General features: G+C 43.9%; 1 protein-coding gene and 1 long non-coding RNA gene across 4 annotated transcripts in view; one reads left to right on the top strand and one right to left on the bottom strand.

The window, feature by feature from the left end:
* IMPDH1 (inosine monophosphate dehydrogenase 1) overlaps nucleotides 1-14,582 on the bottom strand; it is a 110,686-nt gene that overhangs the window by 50,953 nt on the left and 45,151 nt on the right. Inside the window, exons 1-2 of one of the 3 annotated variants that reach the window (XM_069979536.1) lie at nucleotides 4,045-4,167; nucleotides 1,288-1,386 (exon numbers count right to left, since the gene is read on the bottom strand). In XM_069979536.1, the coding sequence (XP_069835637.1) occupies nucleotides 1,288-1,385 (98 nt within the window). In that variant the 5' untranslated portion in view covers nucleotide 1,386; nucleotides 4,045-4,167. Of the gene's footprint in view, nucleotides 1-1,287; nucleotides 1,387-3,255; nucleotides 3,564-4,044; nucleotides 4,168-14,582 lie in introns of those variants that run through there. The other 2 variants (XM_069979531.1, XM_069979526.1) reach the window with 2 other exon arrangements.
* LOC138798930 (uncharacterized) lies at nucleotides 4,182-11,284 on the top strand. The gene is made up of 3 exons (XR_011364202.1): nucleotides 4,182-4,329; nucleotides 5,853-5,985; nucleotides 11,152-11,284. It is a non-coding gene; the product is annotated as an uncharacterized lncRNA (long non-coding RNA).

Genomic DNA, 14,582 nt, shown 5'->3' with positions numbered 1-14,582 from the left:
ATATGTCCCCCTAGGGGTGTTATAAGTAAACATTATATTGTTTATACTGATGAATGCTATGCCACAGCTCACTGATCAGTATTATCAGCACACTTTTTTTTCTTTAGGGTATAAACCCACACACCATATACGCAGCGTATTTACTGCTGCAATACGCAGCAAATACGCAGCAGATCAGTTATTTAGAGCTTAACACAGCATCAAATATACACCATCAAATCTGCTGCACATTTGCTGCGGATACTGTGTGTGTGTTTGTACCCTTAGGGGGGGGGGGGGGGGGCTAGGTTTACACCAGGTTTTTGCAATCATTTTTTTTTTTCATCCAGTTTTAGAAAAAAAAAAAAAAAAAAGGATCTGTTTTGAGCAGTTATTTTTTATAATGGAAGTCAATGGAAAACCGGATGCACCCAAATGCATCCGTTTTTTAGTTGTTGCAAAAAACGGAAAAAAAAAAAAAAAAACACACGGATTGCCAAAACCTGAACCTAGCCAAACACTTGGTACCTTTCATAACATAGAAAATGTGTTTTGTTCTGCAGTGCAAAGTGTCAAAGAGTCTTTTCTAAGCTTATAACGTGCTGGGGCTGGAATGCCTGCTTGCTCCCCCTCTTATCCCTGCTTAAAAGAGAAGTCTGGCGAAAATTTTAATTAAAGTATTGTATTGCCCCACAAAAGGTTATACAAATTACCAATATACACTTTTTACGGGAAATGCACATGAAGTGCTTTTTCCCTGCACTTACTACTGCATGACCCGACTCCCAGAGCTGTGCGGGCTGTGGCTGCTGGAGAGGATGATGGCAGGGGGACACTGAGGGACACAGGGCACTGGAGGGACACTGAGCACCCCCTGCCATCATCCTCTCCAGCAGCCACAGCCCGCCCAGCTCTGGGAGTCGGGTTGTGACATCACCATGTTATCCAGGAAGTGAAGCCTTGATGCAGTAGTGAGTGCAGGGAAAAAAGCACTTTATATGCATTTCCCCAAGTTGCAAACCTCTGTGAAATTTGTATGTGAAGCACAGGAAAGATTAGGAAGCAATGCTCAGCTTATAAAGCTAACTGTGCATTTAGGGATGGAAGGTAGAGCAAGGAGGCGTTCAAACTCTCAATACTTTAGGGGCTTGGAAACCCCTGACACGTCACATAAGATATCAACAGCAGTTTGGGTAAATCTGTTACCTTTGATTAAATTTTAAAGTACACTAGAGGTCTTCAGTAACTACAGCATGATAAAGGAATTAGCCATCTCTTATTAGCTAGACAGAATATTTATGTGCTCACTTGTATGTAAGTCCATCTGAAATGGCAAAAAGCTGTTGAGCAGTAAGACCATCTTCTGGAACATATCCAGTACCACCGCTGATCAAGTAGTCTGCCATGCTGAAAAATAAAAAAAAAAATTAAAATGAGAAATACAAGAGATGAACAAGTTTATCACAACAATACACAAGAACACATTCTAGAAGGGAACCTGTCACATTAAAAGCGCAGTGCAGTCAGCATATTATACGGGGGGAGGGGGGGGGGTGGACAAGTTGGTACATAGCTTTGTGGGAAAACCTCCGCTCAGACCGCTGTCAACCACTGAGCAGGGCTGGCCACTTAACTACTTGGCCCAGAATGGAGAGACATTTCCATGATTGAAATTAAATTATACTGGAACTTTCACCTAAAGCAAATCTGTATTGCCCAAACACCAACCTAAACCCCTCCCCCCCATGCCAGTACCACTCATTAGCTCTTCTGTCCATCTGTCTTCTGAGGCCGGTGTCTGGGAAATAAAATATTTTATTCAGAAGGTGCAGTGTCAAAGGGGTGTAGCCTGCAGAACATTAAAGTGGGACTACCCTTTTAAAAGACTTCTGACATGTCTGAAGTATATCTGTCCGGGTCCGGCCGCTGAGAACCCCGCTCGTATTAGCTGTCTACAGAATTCCGCACCCTGTAGCAAAAATGAAGAGACAGAGCGTGCGGCAGCTGAAGGGTTCTAGGTATCGGCGGGGTTCTAAGCAGCTGGACCCCGACCAATATACACTTTTGACATGTCGCTATGAACTGTCAGAAGTTTTTTTTTTTTTTTAAATGGTAGTTACACTTTAAGGTCTAGTCCAAGGATGGAGAGAGGCACTGCAGACCTAGGGCACCAATGCGTTCACACAGCACTGTCTGAATAAAAGGAGGTTGTTTTTTTTTACCCAAACACCAGCCCCAGGGGACAGAAAACCACTGGACCAGGCATAAACTGAGAAGCGCTAACAAACAGTAGTGGGGGCTGGGGGCAGTGTTGGGGTGACACAGATTCACTTTAAAACTATATGTCAATTTACTCAGTTCCTACCATTATCTCACATGATGCCTACAGACTGGAATTCATTTTTTAATATACAGATTCTTTATAGTTTTTTTGTGCTGGGCTCCAGCTCAGAGGCAGATGCACAATCCAACCAAAGGCTTACTCAGATGTCCTGGACATCAGGAAAAAGCTATACCTGGACTCAGCTGAAAACTCAACAAGAAAGTCTGAAAATTAAAACAGGCCAACAAAAGATTAAAAAAATATAAGGAAAAAGGGAATACATGTGCAAAGAAACTAAGGGGGGGGGGACTTGCAACAGCATGAAAGTGATACATAGAAAGAACGAATACAAATCCATCGCCCAAGTGCATGCCAGAAGAGGAAGGGTGCATTTACAAAGACAGATCATTGAAGCCAAAGCCAGGAACAGACCATAGACAGAACAGGTCAGACAGATTTCTCCTCTTTAAATCCATTCCTGGCTTTGGCTTCAATAATCTGCATGTGTAAATAGTTCACAAACATGACAATATTTATACAAATGGAAAATACATACAACCCTATAGGACAGGATGTGGTATACAGCAGTGTGGTCTGCAGATGTATGGACCCCCTATATGCCATCAGCCCAAATATATTGTATATTATTGTACAGAAGCCTCCCCAGAACTACAACTCCCATCAGACCATGCAGAGAATAGAACAGCTGGAGAGCCACAGGTGAGGGAGCAGCAGCACGGTGGGATAGCATATATATATATATATATATATATATATATATATATATATATATATATATATATATATATATACACACACACACATCCCAGCAGCAGATGGGAGCCCACGGCCTTTGTTCTAGCAGACAGCCGGGGATGAGCAGCCCTCTCCAGCCACCACCGGAGCCCGCACCGTGCGCCAGGCCTGCGCCATCCCTCGCCCACAATACGTACGTCTACACACACGTCCCCCGGGGAGGACAGCTGTCACTGCAGGCCGGCCACCAGCTCCCGCAATCCCGGTGCACGCTTCTCAGGAAAATCTGCCGGAGAGCCAGACGGTGGCCGAACATAAGCGATCTGCCAGGAGGCGGGGCCCGGCCGCCACTACGCCCCTCCCTCTCTCGGCTTCCGCCCCTTTTATATGCCAAATACTAATGGGCTTCTCCCGCTGTCTTCTCCCGCAGCGATGATGGAGAGGAGCGTAAGAGACCGCGCTTCTGTACGGAAACCTCCGTCACCCTAATAACCCACGGGACCAGGCGGGGAGGGAGCGCATGCGCTGTAGGCGAGGAGCCGGAGCCACGTGGGAAGCGGAAGCAAACAGCAGCAACATGTGGGCACAAGATGGAACAGTAGAGCGGCGGCGGCAATGTACGGAGCCCGGCTGGCAGAGCGCCGCTGGGTATACAACCACACCGTGTAAATACATATGTATACACACATATATATACACATACAGCATGAGCGCCTATGGATGGATAGATATATACCCCCGGTCACACTGCTGGGCTGAGCCACCTCCGAGACAGCAGGGTTGCACAAGCCCTGCAAATAACCGCGCCTTGTCTCCGCTACATTCCTGCCGGCAGTGTACAGTGCAGTATAATGTATGCATATGTCCCCTACACCCCTGCAGTGAGCCTGACAGCTGCTATTACTACACCGGGCCGGCTCCCCGCAGCACACTGCACGGCAGCCAGGAGCCCGCTCCGCTAGGTGTGTGTATGAGCAGATACAGACCGTGCAGCAGCCCCGGCTCCTTGCGGTAATCTGCCTCCGCTCTCCTCACCACGTTGTGACAGGCCACACCTCACAGCAGGCAGCCCGGGGCGGCCCCGGCTCTGTACTGCAAGTCATACAAGGCTGCTGGGGGACCACGCAATGTCGCACGAGGACAACGACCACGAAATGTCGCAGGAGGACAACGATCGCAAATGTCGCTGGAGGACAACGATCGCAAATGTCGCAGGACTTGTATTGAGCTGTTTACAATCTTAGAGATTTGTGAAGATTTCCAACTGATAAGTGAGTGTGAGTGGCAGTGACAGGGGCGTGGCTTGTAAGAGCAGTGGAATCCTAAAAATTCAGAAGACCCCAGTAATGCTGGAGCTCAGGAGCATTGCTAGGAACTAAACAGATTACTGCCCCAGTATACTGCCCCCATATAGCAGTAATGTTCCCTAGTACCCCATAAGGCAGGGGTGTCAAATTCAAATACACTGTGGGCCAAAATAAAAAAAATTGGACAAAGTCACAGGCCAACCTTGATAACTATTGAGGCACAAATGCCGCCTGGCACTGTCAGAGCAGCGTGCGTTGTTCCTGGTACTGTCAGTGGTGTGCATCTCCCAGCCACGTGTACTATGCTAAATTACATGACATGATAGATTGCTATGACATGATTAAACCCCAACCCATATAATAGCCAACCCCCCAAAAATTGTCCCACATATTAGCCAGCCCTTCCAATAGTGCCCAAATAGTAACCAGCCCCCCAAGTTTCCCATATAGTAGCCAGCCCTCCCCAATAGTCTCTTATATTGTAACCAGCCCTCCCCCATAGTGTCATATAGTAGCCAGCCCTCCCCATAGACTTTTATATAGTAGCCAGCCCTCCCCTATAGTCTCATATAGTAGCCAGCCCTCCAAATAGTCTCTTATATAGTAGCCGGCCCTCCCCTATAGTCTCTTATATAGTAGCCAGCCCTCCCCTATAGTCTCTTATATAGTAGCCAGCTCTCCCCAATAATCTCTTATATAGTAGGCAGCTCTCCCCAATAGTCTCTTATATAGTAGCCAGCCCTCCCCATAGTCTCTTATATAGTACCTAGCCATCCCCCATAGTCTCATATAGTAGCCAGCTCTCCCCATAGTCTCTTATATAGTAGCCAGCCCTCCCCAACAATTTCATATAGTAGCCAGCCCTCCCCAATAGCCTCATGTAGTAGCCAGTCCTCCCCATAGTCTCTTATAAAGTAGCCAGCCCTCTCCCACAGTCTCTTATATAGTAGCCAACCCTCTCCCACAGTCTCTTATATAGTACCCAGCCCTCCCCAACAATCTCATATAGTAGCCAGCCCTCCCCATAGTCTCCTATATAGTAGCCAGCTCTCTCCCAGTCTCTTATATAGTAGCCAGCCCTCCCACCTAGTCTCATATAGTAGCCAGCCTTCCCCCATAGTCTCTTATATTGTAGCCATGGCGAGCCAGATGTAATTAAAACTCTGAATTGCCAAAAATAGTGGCACCACGGGCCAGATTTGGCCCGCAGGCCAGAGTTTGACATGACTGCCATAGAGTAACCCCCATATTGTAATAGTCCTCCCTGTGCCTCCATATTATAATGCCCCCCTGCTGTGCCCCATCTCACTGCATTCCTTATGCCCCCATGAAGCGATAATGCCCTGTGACCACGTGTAGTAATAATGCCCCCCAGTGCCCCATATGGTGACAATGCCCCATGTACTAATAATGCTTATTGTGACCCAATCATGAAAAAACTATTATCTAGCTTGGCCTTCCAGGATGCATGTCTGTTTTCTCTTCAGGCCTCCAGCCTGTGAGCTACAAGGTCGGGACCCCCAGGGGGGCGCAGTGACATCACATCATTGTGTCGGCAAGTGAGAGAGTCCTGTGGAGCATAGGCTGCAGGCATGAAATGTCTGCGGCCTGGGAGCAAAGGTCAGAGTTCCCTGCGCTGCCATGCTACTTCACTGTACCTGCACCTGGAGGGTTAAGGGGGCAGTTGTCCAGAGATCTGTGGCAGCCGGCTAGCGATGCCCCTGATGGAGCTTCCTATAACAGGCAGCTGATAATGCTATAAAAAATGCCCCCTTAGAGCCTTCTAGTAAGAAGTACTATTAAAGGGCAACTCCAGCAAAAACTTTTTTTCTTTCAAATCAACTAGTATCAGAAAGTGTTAGGCCGCATTCACATGTTCCGTGTTCTTCACGGAGCACAGACATGGAATGCATGTAATGGACTTCTCCCTCCGCCCGGACAGCATCTGTGATAAGATGTTGGGAGCGGGGAAACTGTATTCACATGCGGTGCACTGTAATGAATCAGACGTGCGGCACTGTCATTACAGCACGGTGCATATGAATACAGTTCCCCGCACCTTATCACAGATGCTGTCCGGCCCGGGGAGAAGTCCGTTACATGCATTCCACGTCCGTGTTCCCTGCAGAACACGGAACGTGTGAATGCGGCCTCAGAGATTTATTATTTACTTCTATTAAAAAATTTCAAGTCTTCCAGTACCTATCTGCTGCTGTGTGTCATTGACATAGACATGTAGGACATACAGCAGCTGAGAAGTACTAGAAGACTTGGGATTTTTTAAAGCGACTCTGTACCCACAATCTGACCCCCCCAAACCACTTGTACCTTCGGATAGCTGCTTTTAATCCAAGATCTGTCCTGGGGTCCGTTCAGCAGGAGATGCAGTTATTGTCCTAAAAACAACTTTTAAACTTGCAGCCCTGTGCCCAACAGCCGTGGCTTAGAATATCGGTTCCCCTCACCTTGCACCACCCCACCGTCCCTCCTCCCCACCCTCCTCATCATAAGGAATGCCACTGGAACATTTTCTCTATGCTGAACATTGCACAGGTGCCTTAACCATCCAGCCCATGTGCCGGGCTGCCACAGGTGGGGAATAGGAGGCAATCTGCCTGGAGCATTCCTAATGATGAGGAGGGACGGAGGGGTGGTGCAAAGTTAGGGCACAGATACTACCGTAGGGCACAGGGCTTCAAGTTTAAAAGTTGTGTTTTTAGGACAATAACCATCACCTGCCGAACGGACCCCAGGACAGATCTTGGAGTAAAAGCAGCTATCCAAAGGTAAAAGCGGTTTCGGGGGGGTCAGATTGTGGGTACAGAGTCGCTTTAATAGAAGTAAATTACAGATCTCTGGCACTTTCTGACACCAGTTGATTTGAAAGAAAAATTTCTCGTTGGAGTTGCCAATTAATGTGTGGGGGAAACCAAGGGGCATTTCCTTTGTGTGGGGCACTATTGCTCTGTAGAGCCAGTAAGGGAGAACACTATTACTGTGTAAAGGTCATAAGCAGACACTCATGGTTGGTTGACACAGGCAAACCTAGGCCCAAGTGAGCAGGGCACTATTCTTGTGTATGGTAGTATTACCATTTGGGATACCGTGTTTTTTAGCAGACAACATTGGGTATGAGGACACCAGGGGCAGCAGCAAGAAGTTATTGCCTTCCCCGCTGAGTCACATTTTCTGCTTTAACCAATGGACATTGCCTCCATTGCTGAAGGAATACAAGCTAAAGGTGACAGTGTTATGATTTGTGAATTTCTGTAACCCAGTGATTCATGTAGACGGCGCTCTAGACCAATGTATGAATCCATCCTTTCAGATCATGTAAACTGATACATGCCGATTGTCCTCCCTGGGGCAGATGGGATCTTCCAGCAAGACAATGCAACATGTTGCACAACTAGAAATGGTTGTGGCAACATGACCAAGACTTCCAAGTACTATCATGGCCCCCTAAATTCCCCAGAATTGAACACAATTGAGCTTCTGTGGGACCACCATCATCATCATGTTTGCCGTATAAATCCATTCTCACACACCCTACAGCAGCACTGCAGTCAGCATGGCTCATGATACCTGTGACAACCTACCGGGACTTTGAGTCAGTCCCAGCCCATCTAGCTGCTGTCCATCCTGTGTACTGTGGTTACTGGATATTAGCTGGTGGTCATAATAATATAACTCAATTGTGTAGAACCATCAAGGACTGGGTAAGAATTAATTAAAATAGTTTTTTTTTTTTTTTTAGGTCTCCACTTTGCAGCACTTCCTGGTGCAAGGGAAGCACCAGAAAGACCGGATTAGGGCTGCATTCCCACGTTCCGTGCTCCTCACGGAATACGGAGGTGGAATGCCTGTAACGGACTCTCCCCTGCCCGGGCAGCATCTGTGATAAGATGCTGGGAGGGGGGGAACTGTACAGATATGCGCCGCGGTGTAATGAATCAGCCGCACGGCTCTGTCATTACAGCGCGGCGCATATCTGTACAGTTCCCTCGCTCCCAGCATCTAATTACAGTTGCTGCCCAGGCGGGGGAGAGTCCGCTACAGGCATTCCACCTCCGTGTTCCGTGAGGAACGTATGAATGCAGCCTTAGAGAAAATCGAGTCACTAGAACAATTCCCCAATGAAAAACATCAGTAGCACTGTATATAAGTGAAGCTTCAGTGCTGGCATCTGAGCCCTATAATACTATAGGGGGACTCTCTGGGTTCGGCAGAAGTATAATGTCCTATTGTCTATGCACCTGTATAGTTGGCATATTTCATTTAAAATACAGTACTGAGCTGATCGGACAGATCCTATTGACAATGAAGCATGAAGAGGATTTGCTGGCATGTGAGTATCAGCAAGGACACATACATGCCTCCCCAAAGGCAAGCTCTCTAGTGATTTCTGGCACAATGTAATTAGCAATGAGCAGATCACTTGCCTTGCCTGCTGCCTCCAGCCATGATGTAACAATCATTACCCACAACATTTCACATCCTGTACACTACTCATAAACCTCTAACCTACATACACTTTATTAAACCAAAAAAGAGAAGCTATTCTTTATCAGTTTAGTTCAAATTCAGGAGGACGATAAAAATGCAATTTACCTGCTGTCCTACCATATCCAGAGGACGGCCATACATCTCTAATTGCTGTTTGCTGAAAGTTTGTTTGGCTGGCAGCTATTTTTCCCTATATCACCATAAACATGAATGTTCAGTATGGCCAGATGTTCATGTGTTTTCACAGCCAGACAGTTCCGGTGGAAGATAATCTCTCTTAGAACTTAAGAGTCAGACAGTCAAAATCTAGCATGCCTGCCATCACATGATGGGGAGAGTTGGGTGGCCCCCATACATTAAAGTTGGTGTGTTTAGCCAACTTTTGACTTTTAATTGGACCTTTTAGCCCAGATGCAAAATTGCATATGATACTTACACCAGTAAACGTAATAAATGGGGCTATTATAAACTGCCAATATTTTGAGAAAAAAAGCTCAGAAACACAGTGGTGAACACAGTTCTCTACAGTGACCCAGATGTATTAAAGTGTTTGCACTAAAATTTTGTCCAAAATTTTGTGGTGCATGGGACTTTTCTCCACATTTATTATGCTTTTTAGATACTTAACAGACACTTTTTCTTTGGGCCTGAAAAAGGGACTTAGGGCCCTATTTCACCGGACGATTATCGTTCAGATTATCGTTAAATCGTTCGAATCTAAACGATAATCGTTCGATTGAAATGCAGTTAACAATTAACGACCGAATGAGAAATCGTTGATCGCTTTATAAGACCTGGACCTATTTTTATCGTTGCTCGTTCGCAAAACATTCGCAAATCGTTCGCATTGAATAAGACATCGTTCAGTCGTTCGCAATAGATACGAACGCAATAGCGAATAAATAGCGAAGAAAAAACTATCGCAATTACGATCATAAGTAACGATTATCGTTCCATGGAAATGAGTGAACGTTTTCAGGTCTTTCACAATAGCGGTCGTTTGAGATCGTTAATCATTAATGATTATGCAAACGATAATCATCCCGTGGAATAGGGCCCTTAGTCTTAGGTCCAATGAGTGGCTGTGGTGGGACAGCGCACTGATTGGCTGAGCGGGACATGAGGAAGGCAGCCACAGAAGCAGGCCAGAGCGTAGGCAAGTAATGTGTTAGCCGTGGCGGGGTAAGGGGGATGGGGCTTTACATACCTGAGTATGTAAACCTATTCAAAATCACAGTACCGGGAATTGCAGCGGATTTCCCTGCAGAACTTGCAGTGTGAAATCTGCTGCAATGTGGTATGTGTGAGCCCACCCTAATAGTTGATCCAGAGTAGACAGCCTTCAGGTGCAACAGATTTATGAAATCTGTGGAAGTTGGATGCTGCGCTAGAGCGGTCAGGAAGACGTGCATGTTTTCCAGGACTTCCTAGGGCTGCATTTAACTTTTGCAGCAGCGGGAGTCAAATGCTGAGCGTTCGGGTTTGTAGAATGTTGCCAAACCTGGACAGGGCCACTAAATTCTAGTCTCCATACACGTTAGACATGTGACCGGCTGGCCATCTGATGTGTATGAGGGCCTCCTGACTCACCCCTGACAGGGGAGAGAAAGACTGGCCAGGGTATTACACCAAAAGATGTCTGACAGATTATTTTACAGATTTTTTTCAGCCAAAGCCAGGAAAGAGGATTTGAAAAGAGGAGAAATCTCAGTCTTATCTTTACGACCTGTTCTCTGTTTATAGTCTGTTTCTGACTTTGGCTGAAAAAATCTGTTAGATAATCTGTCAGCTATCTTTTGGTGTAATAGGGCCTGTCCAAGAGGATACCATGCAGTATACTTTTTCCCGGTTCTGCTTTCTGCATCAGTACAGAGGTCTGTTCTACTGAATGCAGCAAAAAACAAACAAACAAAAAAGCTGCATAAGGCTTATTATGGTGAGAATGTTGGTACAATTGTATTTTATTTATAAAATATCCTATTTACTTAATTGGAACAGCATACATATGAATTTCTTTATAAAACAAATGCCTATACACCTCACAAATATGCAGTATATGCACATACACATCTAAATCAATGAGCTTCATTTGTTGCATTTGATATGTAGTGTCCTGAGAAATAACATATCTTTTTATTTCTGCCTTCAAGGACAGCAGAAGAAAAGCAAGTTTACATATGAATAAACTCACATCCGTGTGACCTTGTTGAGACTAATAAATATTTTTGTTGAGACTGCACAACTGTAAAGCATTTTCATATATTTCTTTTCATGTTCCAGAATGTGTCGTCTTTTTTACCCTCTCTGAACAAAAAGGAAAGATCAGACTCTGAAGACATCTCAGTCCTGAATAAACTGAGGGCTAAGTGACGTTTCCTTAGAAAGAGACCGGCACACTTTAAAAGGGTATACAGTGAACAAATTCAATAAATAAAGAAAATGCCAGAAGGCTTTGCTTACAATAAAGAGTGATACTTCAAAGCCAGTAAAGTCATCTCGGCTAGCCTTCATATACACAGCACTAACCAATGTTTTGTTGGGTTGGGGCTTTTTACAGTCTACAGTCAAAATCAGTTTTTTGACCCTAACAAAAATGTTATACTGAGTGTAGTTGTAATGAAAGAATTATACGGAGCATCAATGTAAGGATTCATTCACATCTGTGTCAGAGGCACCATGCTGGAAACTTGACAAACTCTATTAAAGTCAGAGGGGCCCCTGTTGGTGTCCAATATGTGAGGGAACCAAAACCTACTTTATTTTTACTGTTATGCTCTTATGATGGATCAAAAAGACAATGCAGATGTGAACACAGCCTTAATAGATAAAATGTTACAGGATGGTCTTAGGGCCCTTTTACACAGGCCAATTATTGGCAATGAGCATGGATAGAAAGACTTATTCGGCTCATAATTGGCCTGTGTATAATGCTGCGTTTACACAGAGCGATAATTCGCCCAATGGATTGTTTAAAGATTTTGAAGCAACTATTTGGGTTTTATAACGATCAGCGTTTAGATGAATAAATCGTTAGAAAAATTGTTTGAAAATTTGTAAGAAAAATCGTTATTGCGATCATTTTTAAGATCGCTTAAGCCCATCTTTTATATAGGGTAAATCAGTGAAAGACTGTTTACACAAAACGATCTGCGAATTTTCAGCGAACGACGATTTAAGAACACATTGAAAGATCAAAATGAACGATTTCTCGCTCTTCGTTTGATCGTTTACTGTGTTTACACGGTACGATTATCGCTCAAATGCGATCGTTTATGCGAAAATTCGAACGATAATCGTTCTGTGTAAACGCAGCATTAGTCTCAACGATCAGCCAATAGCAATGTGTTTAAATAGCTGAATGAACAGGGATTGTTCATTTGGCCGTTAATTGTGCCATGTAAAGGCACTGCAAATGAGTGCCGATCCCATTTGTGGACAGAGATTGCCAAAGACCTGTTAATGTAAAATGACCATAATGTTCCTATTACACGGGGTAAATATCTGCCTATATAAAGCAAGGGCTGCAAGGACATTGTTAATGATGTCCATGCAGCCGTTGCCACACGGTAATTGAGATGTGCAATAGGCTCTGTAAGTGAGTGCTGATCTAGTAAATTGTCGCTCTTTATTCTGCAAATACGGCCTTAGGTGTCTGTAAAATATTAAAGGGATATTCTGATCTGGTTATCTTTAACTATTAAGTAATGCTAAAGTAAGCAATTTTGCGAATTGTTTTAATGAGCTAAATTGCTTGTTCTGTACTATGCCCCTATAGTTCAAACCTTGTTGCCTACATTCCTAACCATCGCTCTGGCCAGGCTGTGGCATCATTCACTTGGGGGACCACTGGTGACCATGCTGTGTCACACTGTGTTGATAAAGCTGCACCCCACCTAAGGTCAGTTAATGGGGTTGTGTTGTGACCCACAAATGGCTGCGACCATAACTCAACAGTCGCAATAAATCCATCTTGGATGGATTTCGATTTGAATTGCACTACCCCTGCTGTGCCAAAGTTGCTGGGTAGTCCTAACCTTACATACTGTATATAGTACTTATATACTTTTTCTGGATCTTTATCTGTATCTTGTTTGTGACAGGACATTGTTCATCATAACAGATGAAGCAGGTGCATTTTATGAATTCTTTGCAAAATGAAATCACATTGAGATGAATTGCATATGTAATCACATTCAAGCATCTTTGAGTAAGAGAACCTAGACAGAAACAGAAAAACATGAACAGGTGGGGGGGAAGTTGTTTTTTTATTTTTTATTTATTTTTTGCTAGGAACTGTATAAGCCATTTTGTTTAGTTGTTATGGCTGAGAGACACAAATGCTCCAAGTGAATTGTAAAACTCTCATAACACCCGTAACACAGTGTTTATGATCACTCTTCCATTATCTTCTCTATTCTATTGCCTGCCCTTGCACTATATCTCAAGTTGTAGGGCTAAATATTAAGACATCAGACAGACCAAAAAGGTTCACCTGCCCTTGAAATGCATGCAAGGTCTCGTCTTATATTGAGCTCAGTGTGGGAAACTAAATGTTTGTAGATGTCACTGAATAATAATAATAATAATACTTCTTTTAATTTCTTCAACACTGAGCGGCAAGTTGTTCATTAGAAGCCTAAAAGTCAAGAAACCCAGATGTCAATTACAACCATTATTCCTTTCAGAATTTGAAAGAAAGAGTAAAACAAAGCTTGACCTGTTGGAAATAATTGAATTATTCTGTAGCCATATGACCTGCATAATGTTCTGATGAGGTTAGTGCGGTCTGAAAAAGTGACCAGACTTGTGAGTTCCATTAGCTGTGCTGGAAAGATTTCACAAGGAGACCACATGACTTTTCAGCAAGTGGTCACAAGGACAACCCTTACCATTACTTTCATTCATGCTTTGGACAACACATTAATAAATACAACTGATGCCAATTCAATAGGGATCAGTTCATTTTCTTAATATTTCTGTCAACTAAATTGATTGTGCATTTCCACCTAAACTGTAAGTATGAATACTAAAAATTGTTTGCTACGTGTAAGCTGGCCTTTAGAAGCAAACAAAAATTGGTATCCAGATGACAAAATTTTTCTATTGAAATTTACCACAAAGATTTCCAATGGCAATCTGTAATATGTGATAAAATGCACTTTAATCTTTCATGTAGATAAATGCATGTATAAAATTGAAGCCATGATCATGTTCACATACTGTGAATGTTTTGTGGATTCAGCACTGCAACAAGTTTATTTTTATATTTATTTTATATATTATATTTTTTAGTTAAAAAACTCCATTTACATGTGTCAGACTTACAGAAAACCATAAAAAACCCACAGTGTACTAAATTGTGCAGCTTTTACTGTAAATGTTCCTGCAGAAACCAGGTGATCTGGTAAAAAAATAATCCCTTGCTGCTCAAGTGGAAAAGCTGTTGTGGTTCCCTGGTAGTCTCTGCTCACCTGAACTTTAAGGGCTCGTTCACACAGAGCAAAAGCAGCTGAATTTCTGCACTGAATCAGCGCTGAAATTTCAGCCGTTAAAATAGGTGCAGAGCTAATTTCCATTGTGTTGAATAGAAATTCTGCTCTGCAGTTCACACGGTGAAATTTCCGCACTGAACTAATCCGCTTTCCGCCAGAAGAATGAACATGTTCATTCTTCCACTAGCGGAAGCCTATACAAATCAATGGGGCTCTGAT

Source organism: Dendropsophus ebraccatus, chromosome 1 (assembly GCF_027789765.1).
Source record: "Dendropsophus ebraccatus isolate aDenEbr1 chromosome 1, aDenEbr1.pat, whole genome shotgun sequence".
Classification (NCBI taxonomy): domain Eukaryota; kingdom Metazoa; phylum Chordata; class Amphibia; order Anura; family Hylidae; genus Dendropsophus; species Dendropsophus ebraccatus.
The sequence above is the reverse complement of the archived record's forward strand: the minus strand, read 5'-3'. Positions and strand labels throughout refer to the sequence as shown.